General features: G+C 49.5%; 1 protein-coding gene across 3 annotated transcripts in view; it reads right to left on the minus strand.

The window, feature by feature from the left end:
• The window catches only part of arhgef10 (Rho guanine nucleotide exchange factor (GEF) 10), a 32,624-nt gene extending 12,797 nt beyond the window's left edge, over window positions 1-19,827 (minus strand). The window contains exons 1-20 of one of the 3 annotated variants that reach the window (XM_040199938.2): window positions 19,594-19,827; window positions 14,835-14,938; window positions 11,162-11,515; window positions 10,519-10,863; window positions 9,632-9,668; window positions 9,321-9,400; window positions 8,941-8,997; window positions 8,599-8,780; window positions 7,705-7,821; window positions 7,144-7,255; window positions 6,959-7,071; window positions 6,782-6,859; window positions 6,527-6,706; window positions 5,936-6,052; window positions 5,654-5,746; window positions 5,188-5,358; window positions 4,537-4,682; window positions 4,184-4,356; window positions 1,716-1,831; window positions 573-700 (exon numbers count right to left, since the gene is read on the minus strand). In XM_040199938.2, the coding sequence (XP_040055872.2) occupies window positions 573-700; window positions 1,716-1,831; window positions 4,184-4,356; window positions 4,537-4,682; window positions 5,188-5,358; window positions 5,654-5,746; window positions 5,936-6,052; window positions 6,527-6,706; window positions 6,782-6,859; window positions 6,959-7,071; window positions 7,144-7,255; window positions 7,705-7,821; window positions 8,599-8,780; window positions 8,941-8,997; window positions 9,321-9,400; window positions 9,632-9,668; window positions 10,519-10,863; window positions 11,162-11,515; window positions 14,835-14,871 (2,636 nt within the window). In that variant the 5' untranslated portion in view covers window positions 14,872-14,938; window positions 19,594-19,827. The remainder of the gene's footprint in view (window positions 1-572; window positions 701-1,715; window positions 1,832-4,183; window positions 4,357-4,536; window positions 4,683-5,187; window positions 5,359-5,653; window positions 5,747-5,935; window positions 6,053-6,526; window positions 6,707-6,781; window positions 6,860-6,958; window positions 7,072-7,143; window positions 7,256-7,704; window positions 7,822-8,598; window positions 8,781-8,940; window positions 8,998-9,320; window positions 9,401-9,631; window positions 9,669-10,518; window positions 10,864-11,161; window positions 11,516-14,834; window positions 14,939-19,593) is intronic. The other 2 variants (XM_040199939.2, XM_040199940.2) reach the window with 2 other exon arrangements.
• Between the last annotated feature and the right edge of the window lie 565 nt (window positions 19,828-20,392).

Raw genomic sequence — 20,392 nt, forward strand, 5'->3', positions numbered from 1 at the left:
ATCATATCGGCATTGTGTGTGTGTGTGTGTGTGTGTGTTAGGTGGGTCCTGTCTGAAATGCATCCCTCACTCTTGTCGGTGTTTTGTGTGTTTGGCGATTGACGGATCAGGGGAGGGACGACAGAGGCACAGCTGTGTTTCCAAACATACCCGCGGATAATCTCACCCGCTAGGAGCAGCAGGGACGAGGGATTCGTGTGTGTGTGTGATAGGAGACAGTGTGTGTAAGGTGGGGTGGGGGGGGGTTAGGGTTGGAACCGCAATGGTTCCATTGTGACAGTGTGCAAAGGCCGCACCCTTCGGGGTGCCGACAGAGTGTGAACGTGTGACATCATTGCTTAGGTTGAGCCTTTGGGTGCAAATACTGATGCACATTTCCGCCCCTGGGACTCCTGTCCTGGACGAGAGCTGCTGGAGGTGGATGTTCATCCACATTTGCATAAGCACATGGGGAGGAAGGAAGGGTGAAGACTCGTACTGGAGACTGTTGAAATCTTAGATTTGCCGTCTGTGTGAAAGATGAATTAGATGAGCAGTGTGTGTGTGTGTGTGTGTGTGTGTGTAACACATACTTGTCATGTTTGCCAGGCAGCTGGAGCTGGATCCTACAACGGTCAGCTGCCCTGATCTCCTCCTCCTTCTTCAGGATGAGCCTCTGGAGACCTGACACCCAATCCTGGGCCACTGCCGAGTTCACATTCTGCACGCAGGGACATCGGATGGATGCAAAGTTCAGCAAATATATGGAGAGGGAGGCACGAAAACAATCTTCAGTCAGATTAAAGTTAAACATTCGTATGCATGAAGCTGAAATGTGTGTTTTCCTACGAGACTGCATTATATTGGACCGTTTGTGGTTTTTAGTATTTTCGGTCCTCTGTGTTTGTTAACAAAATAAACTGCTGTTTGGTAGAATGGAAAAATTATACATGAATAACTAACACTTTAGTTTGACTTAGAAGATCTGTATTCTATTTCTGCTTGCCAGTCAGTCTGTGTTTGTACCATAACACGACTGTCAGTATCATTTAGGTTAAGCAGTGTGCAGCAAACATCTCAGCACTGCTTCATCTCTGGGACACGTCTCTAACCGAGAGACTCCCGGTTACTTCTTGCTTCTGACAGACCGACCAGCACAGCACAAACACACACACACACACACACACACGTGCTGTGCAAACCAAACCTCCACCCTAAGCACACTAACAGTGTGTGTGTGTGTGTGGGGGGGGGGGGGCACATGATATGACTTAAATGGTGCAAATTAAGAGTTAAGAGACTCCTTGTCTCCCAGTGACAGATTGCCCACTCTGGCGCATTCCACCGTTTAAACATTATGTGCCTTCATGAAGGCACCGGGGGGGGGGGGGGGGGGGGCATGAATGGGATTTTAAAAGTCCTGAGGTACGTGGGAGGTCCACTTTTGGCGAGCGTCCAAGAATATTAATAGACAGTAAAACTATTCTAACTCTCATAACACCAGAAATAAATAACATTTATGACTTTCATGCATTATATGCCTGTGTAATGACGTCAATGTTCTTTGTTCTTATTTGATTTTTTAGATGTCGTTTCCCTTCCAGACATGATGAACTGATGCTTATCTGGAGTTAATGTGATTACATTTTACTTTTATCCCCCACTCCAGAAAGAAAATGTAACCCACCCTAAAGGCACAATGACTAGATGTGTATAGAGTTCAGTGCTGGAGGTACCTGGTAGTTGCCTTTGAGGCTGTGGATCAGGGAGGAGATCTGGTTGACCAGGCTGAGGTCGTGGATCAGGTTCTGCAGATCTTGGTACAACTGGCCGGGGCCCATGTACAGCTTGTCTACAGAGAAACGCACACACACACACACACACACACACACACACACACACGCGACACTTTTCAAAATGTTTCTTTCTCCAGTAATCCACCGCTTTTACACTCGGCGTGGCTTGGAATGAGTGTGAAGCTACGCTTTTGCCACAAAACTCTCATCACCTCACATCATTGGGACACTTGAGAGCCTGATTTTCACCTCACAGATAGCAGCGACTCATGTTTACAATCCAACTGTGAGCCGGAGGGAATAAACTGAGAGGCAGAAGCATTAAAAAAAGAGAAAGGCTCCGCCGTTAGAGAGACGGCTCAGTCTGATGAGGGAAACACTTTTTAAAAAAAGGGACTAGCAAGACAGAGATCGATAAAAGGTCAATCCGTCAGCGTCCCGCGGGGAGCGGTGACAGCTCTGCAAACTCCGCGATGCTGCTCAGCTTGTTGCCTCCTCATCATTTTTCGCACTCGAGCACAAAACATCAAAGCTCCCGATGCTCTGCGACGGGACGAGGCCGTGTTCACGCATGTCGAGCGACGGACGGGTTAAACGGCATCAGTCTTTGGCATCAAAATGACATTTGTTTGCCGCTGCCATTCTATCCCCCCCCCCCCCCCCCCCTTTCCTTCCTTCCCCTCCTCCCCCCCCTCGCCTTTTCCTACAAAAGGCCACAGTCTGCCTGGTGCTGCGACGCCATGGCAACCCGGTCCGGTCCTCTTCTGGTGGTCTCGCACAAACGGGGGACGCTGTGCCCACATTGGTAGGTGGTCTCTGGGAGAATAAGTGAAAAATGTCCCCCTTTGAGTTTGGTACACGGGAGGCTGCTCGCCGACACAGAACCTCCCTGGCGTCCTCAGACATGCATGAGCAGCCCGGGACACAGCGGGCCCACAGTAGCGCAGAAGGGAATTGGACCGCTTTAACGCGTTGATGGATGGACGGGTCGATGACCTCTCTAATCACAGGCACCTTCGGTTCAAAACGTCACGGATCGTCACAGCCGGCGCTGCGATAATGGAGCTGTACGCAATTTTCACGGCTCGTCTCACTCAGCTAAAACGACTCGGAGGGTTGAATTCAGGTCACGGCAGGAATGCCGAATACTCCTCTCGTGTTTTCTTTATTCTTTCGTGTCATGCTTGGAGTAAGTGCAACTACAACAGTGTGTTTATAGGCAGTGTCAAGTAACTAAGCGCATTCCAAAGACAACTTGATATGGATCCGCCGGTATAGTTTAAAAGTCATTGAACATTTCAAAAAATTCCTGTGTGTTATCGGAGATTGAATCAGAAAATCTTTGTTTAACTCTGTGCAGACCGGCCATCAGTTCCTCCCTGGTTTTCTACCATCTGTAGCTACATATTTTCTTTTTATAGCACAAATGGCAACATGCACATTGACTGACACAAACCAAACTGGCACCGTGCAACTCATTTCATCAGGGGTCCAACTTCCTGAGAGCCCTTTGTGCGAGCGCCAAATGAGCTCTTGAACAAATGAAGCCCGGCGAGCAGCGTCATAGGAGACGCGCCAGCAATTGCACACATTCTAAAAACAAACAACATGTCTACAAATTACAGACCGACTGAGCAGCAAGAGAACTTCATCTGACATAAAGGGGATTGATTGCTATGCAGTGCAGGGAGGAAGAGCTGGAATGAGCAGAAGTGATGAAAAAGGGTGATACACACTCGTTTCCACTGGTTGACACTTTTCCCGTAGAAGGTACAAAGGTGACGTTGGTTGAGGAAGAACTAAATCAGAGCAAGGTAACTAAGTGAAGGTCAACTAAGATGCTAATTCCTATGATCTCTAGTACATCTGAATCACTAAAAAGCCTCAGCTCGTCTACAGCCGACCGGGGATAACGGAGACAAATCACTCACCATCCCACTTCCCCTTTGCCTCGCACACGGAAATCTACATCCCAGAATAAAGACTGCAGCGCTCAGACCACAAAAAACACACGCTTTCGTCATGCCTCTGGCGTGTCCTCCAAAGCGGCTGAGCAGCTGTGACGACCGGGGGAAGAGCCCGGTGGAAAGGCTGAAGTCATTGCACTTTGGAGGCCAGCTGACCGGGGGATTGCAGAAGGAAAATGAAGTGGTCTCTGGGCGGGACTGACCCCATTTTAGAAATGTGAACGTGCTCCAACAACAAGAACCAAATCACTCGGATCACTATTGTTTCTGCAATGATCAAACGCAGTGTTGATATCAACATATGGCCTAGCTAATGTGGTCCTGCTAATAGTGCACTCTATCCTTTTCCACCAGACCTTTTGTCCCCACTGCAGCAGAGGAAGAAACAGCCCACTGGTTGCAAATGACGCAAATGACCCAATGTGACACTGAGGTTCATACTTGGCTTTGCATTGATGACCACCTTCTCCCCGGAATGGGACGCTGGGTAGCGACTGCTGTCGGCCATGTCCTCGCTGGATCCAAACTCCAGCACTTCCACGAAGCTCAAAGGCACGCTCCACTTGAGAAGGAACTTCTGGTCGAGCGGGACGTTGCCGCTGCCATCCGGACACCTGGACAGAGCCCAAAGAGACACGTGACCCCCCATCTACACTTCAGACCGTTCCTTAAGGGTACCGTACAACAAAAGCTATGACACAAATACACAACAATATGTTTTCTAAATCTGGAAAATGGTAAAGAAAAGACCCGAGCACGGGAGAAGGGACCAATGAGGAGCAGGTCAGTCGTACCGGACATTGGCCGTCGCACACATGAGAACGTCGTTGAGCAGGAAGAGGCGTCTCTCCTTGGTTTTGATGACTTCACCACGCTCGTTGTAGACAGTCTCCACCATGTCGTCGGAGCGGATCAGGTAGCGGCTGCCGTTGCTCAGGAGCTTGAGGGATGATGATGATGATGATTGATACCGTACAGAGACCAAAGAGCGCTCACATCTCACTCAGCTTCAGTTTGGGTAACAGCACATAGTACGCGGCTATCAACAGAGACTATTGACAATTAAAGGCCATGAGGACCAAAACTCCACCGCCCCGTATAGGCCATCCTGCAAACACACGTTTCTAAACAGATGTCAGAGTGGGTGGCTGCTGAGTGACAAACAACTACACCTTGGGGTGAACTGCTATTGTGTGCAAATGTGAAAAATCCCACGCTAACATATGCTATTCAGGCAAGACAATACTTGAAAAAAATAAAAATAAATGTGACGCTCAAGTCCCGGACGGCCGCCCACACCGGGACAGAGAGAAACGCCACAGCACATGCTTTCAAAAACTCCCACACCGTCAGTCAGAATGCGTGTACTGACTGAGCAGCGAGTAAGTCGTCACCTCGAACCTCCCAAATCTCCCCGACAACCGCTAGAACACACGTAGCCGCACCTTGTTGAGGTAGCGTTCGTTCATGGCCTTCGCAATGTGGCGGATCTCGCAGCGCTGGTCGGCTTCCCTCTTCTTTTCGTTGAGCTTCTCTGCCAGTGTCTCCAGTTCAGCCAGGGCCATCTGCAGGGGCAGGCGGTCGGCGTGGCCCGCCGGTGTGTTCTTCAGCATGTCCTGGGGAGGACGCACAGAGAGGTCGCACAACTATACAAACATCTGCGTAACGGCGTCCAGTGGCATTTGAGAGAATGCAGTCTCTTCCCACCCTTTTCATATATATAATTATATATTACGGTTTTCTGAAAAAGCCATAGGAAAAGATTTTTAAAAGTTCTGTGGAAATGATGTCCCCCGAGGCGACGGGAACGTTGAAAAACAAAGGGCCTCAATTTATGTGTGCGGCGCTCCCTCTGCTGGTGGAGGAGCGCACTGCGGTCACAGATTACAATAACATGAGAATTCCTCCAACCTGAAGGAGCAGGATGAACTGCGGGAACCTCTGGATGGGTTTCATCATCAGGCCGTACAGAGTCATCCGGTCGCTGCTGGTCTCCTGGCGATGCTGGCGGGGAGACGACACGAGTTTTGGGTAGAATTGTTTAGCATTTATCCGTTATGTGTATTTAATGTAATTAGCAGTCTTTAGCAGAACCACGGGCAAGAACTGAACGGTTAAAACATTCCGACGCCAGACGCTTTGTGTTGAAAAGGTAAAGATCGCCGTGACGCCGTCTCCGCGTTTGTCTCTCACCTTGAGGAATTCCAGGAAGCCGGGTTTGGAGGCGCACGTCTTCCTCACCACGGCCATGGCGGTGCTGAAGTTGTTCACATACTCACTATAGGCGTCCAGCAGCATGGACTTTGAGAACTGATGAGGAACACGGATGTTTAAACTCATTAAAGTTGGGTTGACATCTTCTTCAAAAACACATCTACTTTTTTATTTTTTTTTCTCGAAATAGTGTTACCACATCTCACACGCTGCGATAAAGAAATGAAAAGCGGTATCTGTTGCTCCCAGGACCGCAATAAGCCGGTGTGCTGTTGTTTTATGACGGGATATGAATTGGGAGGTGACACAGGGCAGCGAGCAGACGTCAGATGGGTCTCACTGCTCCTCTGAGCTGCTGCCAGGAGTCAGTTTTTGTACAAAACAAAAGGAAGTTGTGAGCCGGACTGTGGAAGACGAGCTCCTTTGTTTTGAGGATCCCCGCCTCGGATTCACCGAGCGGGAGCAAGGTGGACTACATGCTGCAATTTGTGCATCTGCAGGAGAACACGACTCTTCTACAGCGAGGGAGCTGGTCAGAATATCAGTACACTATTCAGGCAGCTGGCTTACTGATGCGACGAAGACATCCCCGATCATCTCCAGGCTGTCCCACTCGGCGACGCGGCTCGCCAGGGCGATCTGGAACAGGAAGTGGCACTGCAGGATCTCTCGCACGCGATAGAAGGTCATCTTCAGCTTCCTGTCGCTCAGCAGCCTCGGCTCCAGCTGGGACAGGGGCTTCTCGTATTGCTGGCGAGGAAGACAAGGTCAACTGCAAGTAACAAACACCTCAAAGTGGAGTCGGCCATCGCCGCAGCCGCGTACCTCCAATATCCTCTTCAGTGCGTCGAGATAGTTCTTCTCGCTCTCCAGTATTGATCCCAAAATACATCTTCTCACCAGCTGTGGAAGAAACACAGCGGGGTCTTTGTTAGTTTTCTTAAAAACAGAAAAAAAAGAGTTGCAGAAGTTGGGGTTAAAGTTGAAAGGCGTGTTAATCACCTGTTGCTGTGAAAGACCCGGCGGCGGGGGACACAGCACCGGCTCAACGTTGAAACAGTCCACCTCGATGAAGAGCTCCGACTCCTCATCCTCCAAAAAGACAGATTTCCTCTCTGAAAGACAAAGACGGGTTACCTGACAGCTGTTACATAATCATACATACCAATGATACAAATGGCACATACCGTGACAGAATGACTTGGTTTTGATGAAAGAGCGTCCCTTCTTTACTGCAGCTTTGGTCTTCTCAAGTCCGTCTTTGGTCCCTTCCTTAGCTGCTTTCACCAGCTTTTGCATCTTTGACGGAGACAAAATAAACCATCGGCTACGTCGCAGAAGAAACACGAGGTAGACGCAGTATTTGTCTGCTGACGGGAGCAGTGTTAGAGCAGGGATGAAGAGGAACGGCAGATGGTGTAATACGGGAGAGATGAGTTGACCAGAGGACGACGCAGGAAGTGGGACGTCGGCCGAAGGGAACATTTGACACGATAAATACAGAACGACAGGTTTCAGCTACTTTCAGTAATAAAAAACAACAACAACTCAATCGCTTCACAGCCTCCCGATGCACAAACATATAACGACACAAGTAAGACGGGGAAGCAAAAGGAATCGAATGCAAACCCACCACCACAAGTCATTCACATCAGAGCGAGGTTACCGAGAGACGCCCAGAGTGAGAGTTAAGGGTCGGGACTACGGTTTAGCACACAGGCAGGTGAGCGGAGCCTCAGGTGGTTTACCTTCTGCTCCTGTTTGTGTTTTAACTGCTGCAGCTCTACCGTTCCCACTGCATTTGCCATTAGATCTTTCATCCTTTTCTCATAGTGTTCTTTCAAGCGTGTCAGATCTTGAGAGAGCTAAACAGAAGCAAAGCAGGCGTTACTGGTTGTGGTGAACGACCTCCAACCTAAAATCCACCTTTAATCTCCACATGTGTGTCGATGGACAAATAACCCCCGTCCAACAAGACTTTGTTAACTAATATGAACTGGGAATCATGGGGAGAAATGTCATTTCCCAAAGAGCATCGCTCCCCTTGATCTCGTGTCCGTGGGCCTGAAAAATTAACTTATACACTAACCTGACAGCAACGTTTTTTTTACGGCTGAATTCATACGTATCCATTCGGCAAATAAAAACGTACTTAAAAAGGATTTGGTCTGACGCAATCATTAACATCCAAACTTTCTGTTCTGTGAAAACAAAAGTGAATCTGAAACCTCAAAACCACGTTGCAAAACATCCCAGATTGCAGAACGTTGTAAACCTCAAATTATCTTTCTACAGTCTGCAGAGACAAAGTGCACAATCAAATAGACTAAATCATTGAAAATGTCATTCAATAATAATATATTTTTTAAAAAGGATGAGAGGGCATCACGAGAAGATTTGTTTCAATCTAGAAATTAAACTTCCAACTGAGTTACTATCAGTAGAGATGCACAGGGGAGAAGACGAGACACAAGCTCCCTTACTAATCAACTATTTCAAGCACAAAATTACAAATAACTAACAGAAACGCGCTTCATCCACAGGTGTAATCCACCCACCTGCAGACGTACAGTGACATTGACAGCGGGTACGTGCTTTGCCTGTTAATCTGACAGACGAATGAGTGCGATGGCTGTACACACGTGGGTTTTCCCCTGGGGGGGCTTCCCTCTCATGTAGGCGTGCGGCAGGCCGTTCTCGGGGCGACCTTCGCCGTCGCTGGCCTCGTCGTAGCTTTCGAACTCGCTGGAGCTCCAGCCGTTGTCGAGGGAGCTGTCGCCGCCCTCGCCGAGCTCCACGTCGTCGTAGATCATCTCGTCGGGGTCTGAGAGGGGGAGCGAGGCGGCGGGACCCCCGCGGAACGACGCGTAAGGTTATTGCCACGAACATAAAAGACGACAGGCTGAACAGACAGGAACAACAGTCGCTTCGTTTGTCGATTAGGCTGGTTATGGTTTATTTTTTGGATTATTTCTTTCCCAAACCTGTGTTGGAGTCAGAGTTCTCTCTCGGCACGTCATCGTAAATCACCTCGTCTGGATCTGTGGCGTAAAAAGCGCCGTTCACAACCACTATAGCGTGATTTCACACAACAAACAGGATGCATTGTAGAAAGGATCTAAAAAAGAAAAGCGCACAGTGGTCCGCTTCCTCAAAAGAACAGGGAAGGAAATGTCTGGGAATACAGCAAATAGCAACCCCCCCCTCACCCATGAAGGAGGGGCATGCAGTGTGTGTGTGTGTGTGTGTGTGTGTGCGCGCAGAGGCAAGTACAGAGAACTGAAACAGCCGCGGCTTTCTTTCCACGGAGGTTATTCACGCCTCACTACAAGCTGTGCGATTGCGGCGGGACGTCGTTCCTTACTGTCCATCCACGCTGTGTTGGCGGGATCGGAGGCCCATTTAGCCAAAGCGTCCTCTTCCCGAACAGGCGGACTCGCTTCACTGCAAAACAAAACAGACTAAATTCTAACTGTGCGAATACAAATACAACCTTCCAGAGGCGCTGTGGTGTCGGGATGGTTTACTTAATATACGTATTAATATAACGGACACGGCCATGGACCGACTTGTGTTTCATGTATGTATGTATGCTCGGCATTCTTCTCTGAAGACACAGTCCTAAATGTGCTCCAATGACTGGTATGGACTTGCTCCAGCTGTTTAGTCACGTACCCGTCCACAGAGGTGCTGCCGGCCCCCACCACAGCGACTGAGGGTAGAAAGAGAGAGAAGTCATTACTGGAGGACAACCTCCAGACACGTTACCTCACATTGCTGTTCCTCAGACAGGCAGAAAGCAGAAAGATGTCACGTGACTCATTAACGAACCCCATCAGACCAAATAAGGATCCATTTATTTGTTTGAATACATCTAATATAATTGTTACAAAAACCAGCTCACTGAATATTCAGCAAATGCAAATAACCTGTGAGATTTTAGACTTTTCCTCGTGAGCCACCAGGTGTCAGTAATGATTGGGTACCACCAGCATTACCTTTAGATTTTGTTTATTATTCATGTGCTTGCACAAATTTCAGTTCATAAATGTACCAAACATAAAAGCTCCACGGTGTGATGAACCTTCTGGGAACGTGTGACGGCAATAGAGAAGAGGCCCTTGCTTTGCATACACTGCGAACGGGTAAAATGAATTTCTACATCACACACACACACACACACACACACGTCTATGACTCTCCAAACTCGTTTGCTGAAAAATCTCTGTTTTCCATCTGCTGTGACCTTGGTAAGATAATGACCGTGTAATCAGAACCCTCGGGCTCAGCTCTTGCTCCGTTTGAAGGAAACCGGAAAACCCTCACAGCCAACACAGATCTTTGGGGAGGGCTAAATTTAGTCCCTACTTCCTTGTGCCAAGGCTTTAGGAAAAACAAGGGAAAGCAGAAAGGAGAGCGGATGGAAGTGGCCTGAGGCAGCATGTACGTGTCATTGCATTGTGTCTCCAGGCCTCAGTGCAGTTTCTCTTCACTTTAGACCTTTTAAAATAAACAGCGGTCAAGCTGGTGGTTAAACTACGATTAACTAACTAACGCTTTACCATCCTCATCCACGGAGAGGTGGCGAATGATGACGGGGGTGGTGTACGCCGGCGTGATGAGCGGCACACCGGAGGGGGTGGCGTAGCCGCAGGGCACCGGGGCAGGGTGTCCTGGGGGGGGGCCAGCGGGGCCGCTGGGGATGTCCTGGGGGTCTCCCTCCGGTTCCTCGGGCTCAGTTGGCGAGTTGGCAGCAGAGGAGGGTCCATGATGCTGCTGCTGCTCAGGCGGCTGCAGTTGGAGAGGAGTGATGTCGATCACAGAGTAGGGGTTGACTTTGCCCCGGGGGGAGCTTTTGGGGACGGCCTGGCGGGGGTCACCGCTGGACGCATCCTGGACCTCACCGCCTGGTGGGGGACAGAAGATACGTCATAAAACACCAAGGCAGGCACAGAGACAATGAAACGATAATTGATTCATTTGTTTCATTCCATTAGATTTAAGTTGCATCACCAGTGAGAAACTGATAATGGAGAATGTTCATAATTATATTTATGAATATGGGAGAAGAGAAATATCTTTGCTTCCATCTTGGTTAGACACTATTTAGGTTTTAGACCATTGGAGAGGACGCCGTGCTGTCGTTCTGGAGGAGCCTTTGCAAGCAGGACACAGACAAATGACAAAATGCTTTGGGGTGCAAACCTGTTCCTCCAGGATCTGCCTCTGCTCCGTCCTCATCGAGAGGAGGGGGTGGAGGCAAGTCTGTCTCCGTGTCACCAGACGTCCCGTCCCCTCCTGCTGCGGTGGATCGGCTCGTGGCAGCCGTTGCGTCTGCCGCTGACGGAGCTGCGTCGGCCGTGGACGGAGGCGCCGGTGGTGCCGGGCTGGCGAGGCGGCCCTCGGGGGGACGGACGTCCCGGCCCCCGTCCGCGCTGCCTGCAGCGAGAGGGGCCGGAGGTGCGGGGGGCGGGCAGTCCGCTTCGGGGACGTTGTCGTCGCCGCTGTCGTCAAAGTCAAAGGCTTCCCCCTCATCTTCATCGGCGTCGTCCGCCAACACTGCAAAGAGAGACGGGCTTCAGAGGGACGCGTCGCTCATCCACAGAATATCAGATATCAGAGAGGTCAGGGGTCACAAAGACATGATAAACATCCGTCATCTGTCAGGACTATCTTCCATAAAACACTATCGCGATGGAATTCCGCCATAATACCAAAACTGAGATAATGATATATTGTCTTCTATCGTTATATATATATATATAAACTCTAAGGTGAAGACAGACATTTAGCACCACGGGCCATTTAAGGTGTACAAAATAATCTGTACGGGTCACTTTCAACAATGCACAGTGATGACTTGAATACTACAGAAGGAAGGAAGAAGACGTTTTATTAATAACGTAAGAAAACTACAGCCACGGTATGTGAAACGTGAGCCATCAAGCAAATTGTTAATAAAGTACTCATTTCTAACCACGGCGAGTAGACGAACGCTCAGCGTGGAGATTAGCTTTGACTAATAGCAGACAGGACGTTGATGACGTGAAGGGTTATTGTATGCTTTTCAGGATTTGGCTAAACATAAGTGCAAAGGAGGCTGGATTTAACTCTATGATCATATCATTTGAGAGATTGTTTACAGATTCACTGCGGGTGGCACTTTGAGTCCTCGGGCTTCTCAAGTTAAAGCACTGAGCCCACAAACAGACTTATAATTAAGGGAGGGGTCTGCGGCAGCGCCACGTTTTCTTACAGGAACTCTTACCCCCGTGGATGAGATCGGGCAACGGTGCAGCGCGCCGGCTGCTGCACTTCACAGCAACGGCAATAAAAAATAAATTTAAAAAAAAGTAGGGCAGAGCTCCCAGTGAACGTGCTGCTCACTCGGCAGCAGACAGGAAGGGAACAACAAACCTCCTCCCTAGTTTCCACACTGCAATTAGGCCGGCAGGAGGGAGCGCTGGTACTCCCTCCAGCGACCAGCGCAGCCTGAGGTTTGCATTGTTTCCGATCTGATGAACAGAGCGTGGGGGGGGGGGGGGGGGGGGTCCGTAGAGCTCAAAAAAAGGAGCAGGAACGGGTTAACGGATTAGGAATGCAAAGGCTCGACTTTCACCAGCTGGCTTCATGTTTTGGCCCTGAGCTGAATGTCTAAATGACAGTTCTTCAGGTTTCATTCATGGGCAAGAAGGAGGGGGAGAAAAAGGACTGCGGCAAAGAAAACATTCATTTAGCATGAATTCAATGTTGCGGAAGATATTAAGTTGCGTCCTTAAACTGGGTTCACAGAAGGACAGACAGAAAGGAAGGAACTCCCAATCTCACCGTTTAACCCGCCGGCTTCTTAGGAGGATATTCGTTGTCACGGTTCTGCTCCCGAGCATACCGCAGATTCTTTGAGCGCACTTTCATCAGGAGTCCCAGCGTGGTTGAATTAACTTCCAATCTAAAAAGGCCTTATTCTGATATCTCGTGTTCGCAAAGATAACAAGAGGATTTTAAGTTTGCACAGGTGCCTTTCCAACAGGAATGAATCAGTCGTGTCAAATTTTGTCGAAATAGCTCAGTTGAGAGTGCGTTAGACCCAAAAAAGGTCCCTGGTTCGAATCCGGGGGAAACTGCATCTTAACTTTCAACCCCAATCTAACTCTGACCGAGAGATGAAACCTCCTTAAACCTTCATTCTTTTTGACACAAATCAACATGCAGCATGCTTTTCCAACATTTACAATGTCAACCTGAGCATTTAGGCCTTTGAAAGATCTGCAGATAAGGCCGTTCTCACCGTCTAAATAGGCCCCCGGGTCCGTTCAAAGTGGCCAAAGTAAATCTTAAACTCAAAAGGCAGTAACTTGGAAGTCCCTCGCTGCAACATGCACATCCCTAAATCACCAGTCCAGCCGCCTCGGGCTTCGACGGGTAGTTGTTCCACCCTGTAGCAGCAGCCTGTGACTAATGCTCCGGGTCGACCCCGTGTCCATCTGCGCCCACGACTTTCCATGAGAGGGGTGCAAGAAGAGACGCTATCTGTCTCTTTCCATGTGTGCGATGGTGTATGGTAAGGACACGGAGATAAGGCCCAACCAGCTGGCTAACAGTCAGCGCTGGCCGTATGCGTGCGTACACACTCATGTGCTTATGTTGTGATGTGGAGGCAGATCCTGTGTGAAACCCTCGACTTTGACGGAGTACGACAGAGCTGGATTAAAGCGGCTTTGGCTCAAAGCGACCAGCCGCGTGCTAATGGGACCAGCGGGCTTTATGGGCATTGCAGCGGTTCCAAGTTCAATTAGTGCAAAGACAACGAGACATGAGCTGAAAACGACGCTCGGCCCACGCAGCCGCTGAGGATTGGCGTGAACGAATGGCGACCTGAACGTGATGCACAGAAGATTTTTCCAAATCTCTGTTTCTTTCGTTTTAGTGAACTAAATGGTTTGCATGCCTGCAGCTTATTTATAGAGACTGTGCTGCTGATGGATGTCGACCGGACTACAATGATTACAGTGTAAGATACACAACACTTTCTGCCCATTACGTGAGAATCTTATAGGAGCTCTAATCTACATTCACAAGCACAACAAGAGAGGATTTCTCTCTTCTTACACGCACTGTGACTCCCACACACACACACACGCACCCTTGCTGAGGTGCCCATTGTCAATTCATAAAAGGCCGTATGGATTCTGCTCAGCGGGCCCATCTCCACTCCACTACATAACAGTCAGCTCGAATGAGTCACCGCGTTACCATCCGTTCGTGCATCGCCCCGGCAACAAAGCAAGCGAGTGGCCAGCAGGAGACGAAGCATTTCTCTGGCCCGTGTCAATCCCCGGAGGCGGCGCGTGAGTGTGTGCGTGCGTACCGTGCGTGCGTGCGTGTGTGAGTGAGTGCGCGGCGGCGGTATTCAGCATATTACTGAGGCACATTGTCTGGTATTCACGGCACATTTTACCCTCCTCGCTCCTCTGCCCACACACGCTCTCACCGAGCGGAGGAGGAGAGGAATCCGTGCCGTTTGCTGATACGGTCCGGCTTCAGCAGGCCTCCAGGAGGTGATGTGACCACAAGATGACCTACAGAAGCCGGCACGACGCGGAAAGATGAGGTAGCGCTAGCTAGCTAGTTGGCCGTGAAAGAGTTTCATGTAGGCTACAGTGACGGGGGGGGGGGCTTTATATAGTATCATTAACTATATAAAGCCCCCTATTATTACATTGAATTGCTTCTTTTTCCCCGTATGTCGATCGAACACGCCACCATGGCGTCATTAGCATCACGCTCTAACCAACTGATCGGCCTCTTGTTTTGTAGGAGCGTGTTGAGTGTGTGTGGGGGGGGGAGGGGGGGAGTGACACTGCTTAGTGGCCTTTACTTTCAGGAGGCGGGGGAGGAAAGTCTTCCACGTCCATGCTTTCTGCTCTTCTCCTGCTCGTCAGCCAGCGGCATGTAGGGGATCAACTACGCCGACACACATTCCTGCAGGGAAAAGACAAACGTCGTAAAATGTCACACTCGGCGGAGTTGATACACAGTATTTTCCTAATGAATCCAGCATTGAAGAATCTTCAGCGGGGGAGGGGGGCGGTCTTTGAGCGCCCGTGAGTCTCCGACGGCGCAGCCACGCCACTTGTTCCGTTCCTACGTCATTCGAGCGCAGCGGCCATTTGTCAGCGGCCATTTGTCAGCGGCCGTGGTCACGGTCTGGTACCTTTTGCGTCAACACCAGGATCCGGAGCAAAGCGAACTCAAAACAAATGAATGGACACAAAAGCGGCCCTCGCGGTGCCCCCCCCCCCGGGGGGACTGTTGACACGGCCACGTGTTGAAGTGTGCTCACCGGTCTCCTATGCTAATTGTGGCCGTGTGTGATGTCACGGGTATAAAACGGGCCAGGCTGCCATTGTGGTCGATCGATGCCCCGTGGAGAAAACCATCATGAATAGAAGGGTGGTGGGAGGAGGGGGGAGGGGGGCGGCGAGGAGGGTCATGGCATGCTCTTGTTCAAATTTGCACCCGGGGTGCCTCGGGGTGATTTACGCACCAATTGATTCAAAGCGAGTAACACGTGCATCCCTCAAATATCTTACTTGGTTCAAACGTAGATCTGACTGTTCTCATTGATCACCCAAAGTTTTACGACGCAAAACCCAAGTACATTATTGAGTGTGTAGGTTTCCCCTGGTGACGGTAACATACTGCAGTGTGTAGGCGCCACAGAAGGCGCAGAGGTCAACGTGTCCTTTGGGCAGCGCGGGGAAACGCCATCGGCGTGCTGAGGCAGGAGAGACCTTTGGACCTGCACGGGCACGAGAGCGTTGCATTCCTCAGCGGCACGGCCTCCGTTCGTATCCAGGAGTCACCGTTTCTGTCGCTCTGCTATTTTCAGACTTCTTGAAGGAGTCCGGTGAACAGATGACAGAGTCATGACATCACGCAAGTCGCACAAAGCCGCCATTGTTGCCGGTATGTACGCCCCATAATCTATCCGTGCAATACGAGCCACGAGATGACTCAAGTCCACAGCGTTTAACCTTGGGAGTATTAGGACACACCTGCACCACAGTTTCAGCAAAAAACACCTCAAAAAGGATGAGTCATTAACATCCAACGGGATACATCATTGGCTGAAAAATAATGTGAAATCCTCCGTTCCTTTGTCCTCCGCCCTGTCGGCGGGGCACAGGGCCAGAGCATGTGAACACACAGGGCCAGTGTCTGCTGAACACAGCAGATCATGCTAGTGCGAAGCGACAGAACGAGAAGAGAACTGAGGAGAAACGGCCAAACACAACACAGCAGAATCCCAAAACAGACGGACAACAGCAGGTACGACGATTAGGGGGAGGAGGAGGAGGAGGAGGAGGAGGCCCTCTTTAGGTGGATTTCAAACAGGCAGGAACATGACACACGTGTACATTTCGGAGTGACATCTAAAGGGCCGAGCCCCGACTTTGAAGGGTGACTCATCCCTCCGGTTCAAGTGCGTTGCTTCGAAGGTCGAGGACCGGAGAGGAATCACCACGCTTGGCACGTGCACGATCACGACTCAACCAAAAGCGCTCTCCGTAGCGTCTGCAGCATCTGCCGGCAATCGCAGCACACGGCAAGCACTGAGAACAGCATGTCGTTCCCACCGCAGCAGGTAGAGCTCCCAGGAAAATGTACACCTGTGACGTCGCGAATATGAGGCTCGTCTGTTACGGTCTCAATCTGAGAGCAATGATTGGGAACCGAGTGGACGTGGAATCAGCTGTGTAGGTGGCGACAGACTCGGCTGAGCATGTCGTTACACGCTGGGATACAAGTTGTGCTCGGCGGAGTGGAAAAAGAGTTTCAATTCGCCCAGCCGGTGTTTTTCTTATAACCCATGCGATAGAACAGACAATAACAAAGATCTAAATCACGCCGACGGTATGTGCGGCCACTCATAAATGGACAGAAGAGCACTTTAAGTCGCTCATTCCAGCCTAGAAAAGCTTGGTTTGAAGTTTAAAAATGTGCTTTTAAGCTTATAGTATTATTTAAATGAATGAAGGCTGGCTGAGCGGCCCTGACGTGCGCTTTTCCCGCAACATCACTTTTCTCCAAAATTCATGATAATGCACGAATTACACATCTTCTCCATCACGGAATGATTGACAGGCAGACACGTGAAGCAAACATGAAAGAAAAAGGTCTTTCATCTGTATACTCTTGTAACTTCCCAACCAGCGTGTTAATAAAAACACTAAAACTGTTTCAAACTGTCCAAAAATGCACCACCTATGGCACATAGAGGAGTCGAAAATGATTAAAGAGTGTTTATGAGAGCTGTTCTACATCAACCTCCCCCCCCCCCGGTTCTGCAAAGTGTTTTAGATTCCTCTGTAGTGTTGTCTGGAGCGCACTGAACAACAAGTGGCATTCCACACGCGGGCTGAAAGTCATAAACAAAAGCCTGGAGGAGGAGAGCCGGTGCTACCGGAGAGCGGTCGGCCTTTGGCTCAACGTTTCATTGAGCGGCGAGTCCCAATTTTCTCCTTCTGGCAGGATTACAGTCGTCAGGCCTCCGAGCGAAAAACACAACGCGTCTCTGGCCTGCAAAGGGAGCGCACGGACGGGCCCAGCAAAGTACTTTGAATGAAGGGGAAAAAGAAGACACAGCGAGAATTAAAGAGTTAAAACGGGTTGAGCTTCTACGTCATACGAGGGTGTCTCACGACACCCTTTAAGAGAACTGAAAGTGGCAGCGACGACGTGGGGTCCATCCACTGCGCCGGGTAGAGCGGCCTGTTCCCCTGACGCCTGAAGGCTCACACGGTATCAACCTCGCTAAAACTGCAGAGTACCACACATCTGGCCCGACCGGCCTTGAAAAGCCACACGTCCCGTCACCGGACCTCGAAAGAGGTGGAGAAGCTCGGAAGACAGCGGAGTCTCAAAATCGAGACTCCTGACTCAAAGCGTTGTTTTATTAGATCGGCGAGGGACAAATTACAACCGTATTTATGGACATATTGTGACAAAAATCACAGCTCCGCTTGCACTCATGATTAAATGTCCTTTCTGTAGCAGCTACTGGTTATAATTAAAGGCCTAATGGGAATGGATCGCGCCGAACACACTTCAATAGATCGGGCCTGCGGGGGTGCAGTAGTTTTATTTGATGTCCGAGGTGGGACGTATTGGACGTCTGCATTCAGCTACACGCTGTGCAGGCATGTTTTCTAAACAGAATGTGGTCAGCGAGAAGTTACCACAGGGACTCAACGCCGCACAGTGTCATCCACCACTTAACAGTTGGTGGCATACCGTTACAATGCATCACAAAACGTTCTGACAGCCACGTAGAACCCGATGTGTTTCAAAGTGAACCCAACTTTAAGGCCACATTTGTTTTTTTCCCCAGTAAAAGACAGAAAATAGCGAGGCCCCTCACAGCTTGGAAACAACAGGGCAGAATGAAAGGACGCGTCTGGTATGTGAGCAATTCCATTCCAATTGCCATGTCCCCTCTCGGTGGGTCCTCGTTGGCGTCCACTGGGGATGGACAGTGAATCAATAACTTGCCTCTATAAAAGAACAGCTGGTACGCTCATCTGATGACATGACGACAGATGAAATTGAAAGGATGCTGCGATACGGTCCCGCTGGGCGTGTGGAAAGGAGACGGATTGTTTTTGTCCCGGAGGTGTCTGTGAACGTCCACCCTGCATAGTGCTGAGGAGAAAGTGTCCCAAATAAAAAAGGAGGCTGGAATCGCAGTGGTTTAGAGCAGGAGTCAGAGAGGATCCGTGCTCTCAGGAAGGGAGGGAGGGAGCTGGTAAGCGTCTGTGTTTGCAGCCGGGACACTTTGGATATTTGCTTAACAAATTACCAGCGGAGATTGTTGCGTACACACACGTGTGCGTGAAACTAAATGAAGATCAAAGGCAAAATGGTCATATTCAAAGTGTTTTTGGAAGCTTAACTCTGTAGTTTTCCTGAAAGCCGCTTGCCTTTAGCTGTGAGGACTGGCAGGTAAATGGTTTGCCCCCCTTGTGCTCCCACTGTGCAGACTGGTCTTCCAGTTGGCTGAAGCCGTGCAGGGCTTTGGCTCAGGAATGCTATGCATGACTACTTGGACGTGTAGTTGTTGCAGCGGCTCAGAAGGACATCACTGCACGCGGTGACCCCTCGGGGCTGGTTTTACTTTCCACGTGTAGGGCAACGCGTTATCGTGCACCTGCATCCTTGAAGAGGGACGAAGGGTGCAAGAAAAGCACCGAGACATCAACGCGTGTCATGACGCGTAAGGAGTAAAAACAACAACAACAACAACAACAACAACATTCCAGGCACGTCTGGCAAGCAGCTTGCTGGTGTCTAGATAACGTCGCGGTAATCGACGTAGACATAGTTGACGTTATCTAGGAAGTTGGCAACAAGTTAGCGGAGGCGCCACGTTATAGTCGTCTCCCAACTTTATAGCCACGTCCCACCGCAAAGACAGCAATGCGCCGGTACTTTGCGTTCCGTTTGTGTCACGTATCACGACTGACGGAACTGCTGAGCGGTAACTAGCGTCAACAGCTGGTTGAACATATAAACTAACGTTATATGTTTAGGGGGGGAAATAAAACTGTGTGAGAAAAAAAAAGTCCTCAACTCACCATTTTATTGACTTTTCCACTGAAAAAAAGAATATCCCTTTCGCGGTAACCCCCCGCAAGTGTCAAGCGCGGTGCATTTGTGAGTTAAAAACGGATTAAAACACATCCAGTGCTCGCCCGGTGTCCTTCTTTTAACTTTACTCACTTCGATGCGAGCTGACTCCATCCATGAAAACGCTCGACCTTCTCCAAGCAGCGGATTGGCCGACGCGTCGACTTGGCCGAGCTGTGATTGGCTGCGCTAAACGCCAATCAACCTTCCCACCGTCTTTTTGCGGCGGGATCGGACGGAGGAGTGCCCAAGAGCCCACGTGACACGTGAGGTGGCTCCCTTTGAACATCTGGGCAGAGTTGATGTTTCATTTGATTTTTTTTTTTCTTTCATTGGCAACTGTTTTAATAAAACTGGATTTTTTCCCCCAGACTCCTCCAATTTAAAATATCACTTTAATAGATGCAAATAGAAACAAAACACATATTTATTTTACTAAGACTTAAAATCCACCACTAGCGCCATCTGTTCGGAGAGAACAAATCTTAACACTTAACAATGGTCTGAACTAGCTTTTCCATATATTTCTATTGCCAAGTGCATGATATTCTACTAACAAAGGAACATGGTGGTCCAACTAACTCTTGCATATAAGCTTTTACAACTGGAAAATCAAACTCCAGTCTTATTCTACAAAATGTTAGTTTCCTCATAATGCCATGTAGTGAAATAGCCTAATTAGCTAAATAAATTAATCATTTGTGAGTAAGTAATTTGTTGTAATCATTTGTGACTAAAACTAAATGA

This window comes from Gasterosteus aculeatus, chromosome 15, assembly GCF_964276395.1.
Source record: "Gasterosteus aculeatus chromosome 15, fGasAcu3.hap1.1, whole genome shotgun sequence".
NCBI lineage: Eukaryota > Metazoa > Chordata > Actinopteri > Perciformes > Gasterosteidae > Gasterosteus > Gasterosteus aculeatus.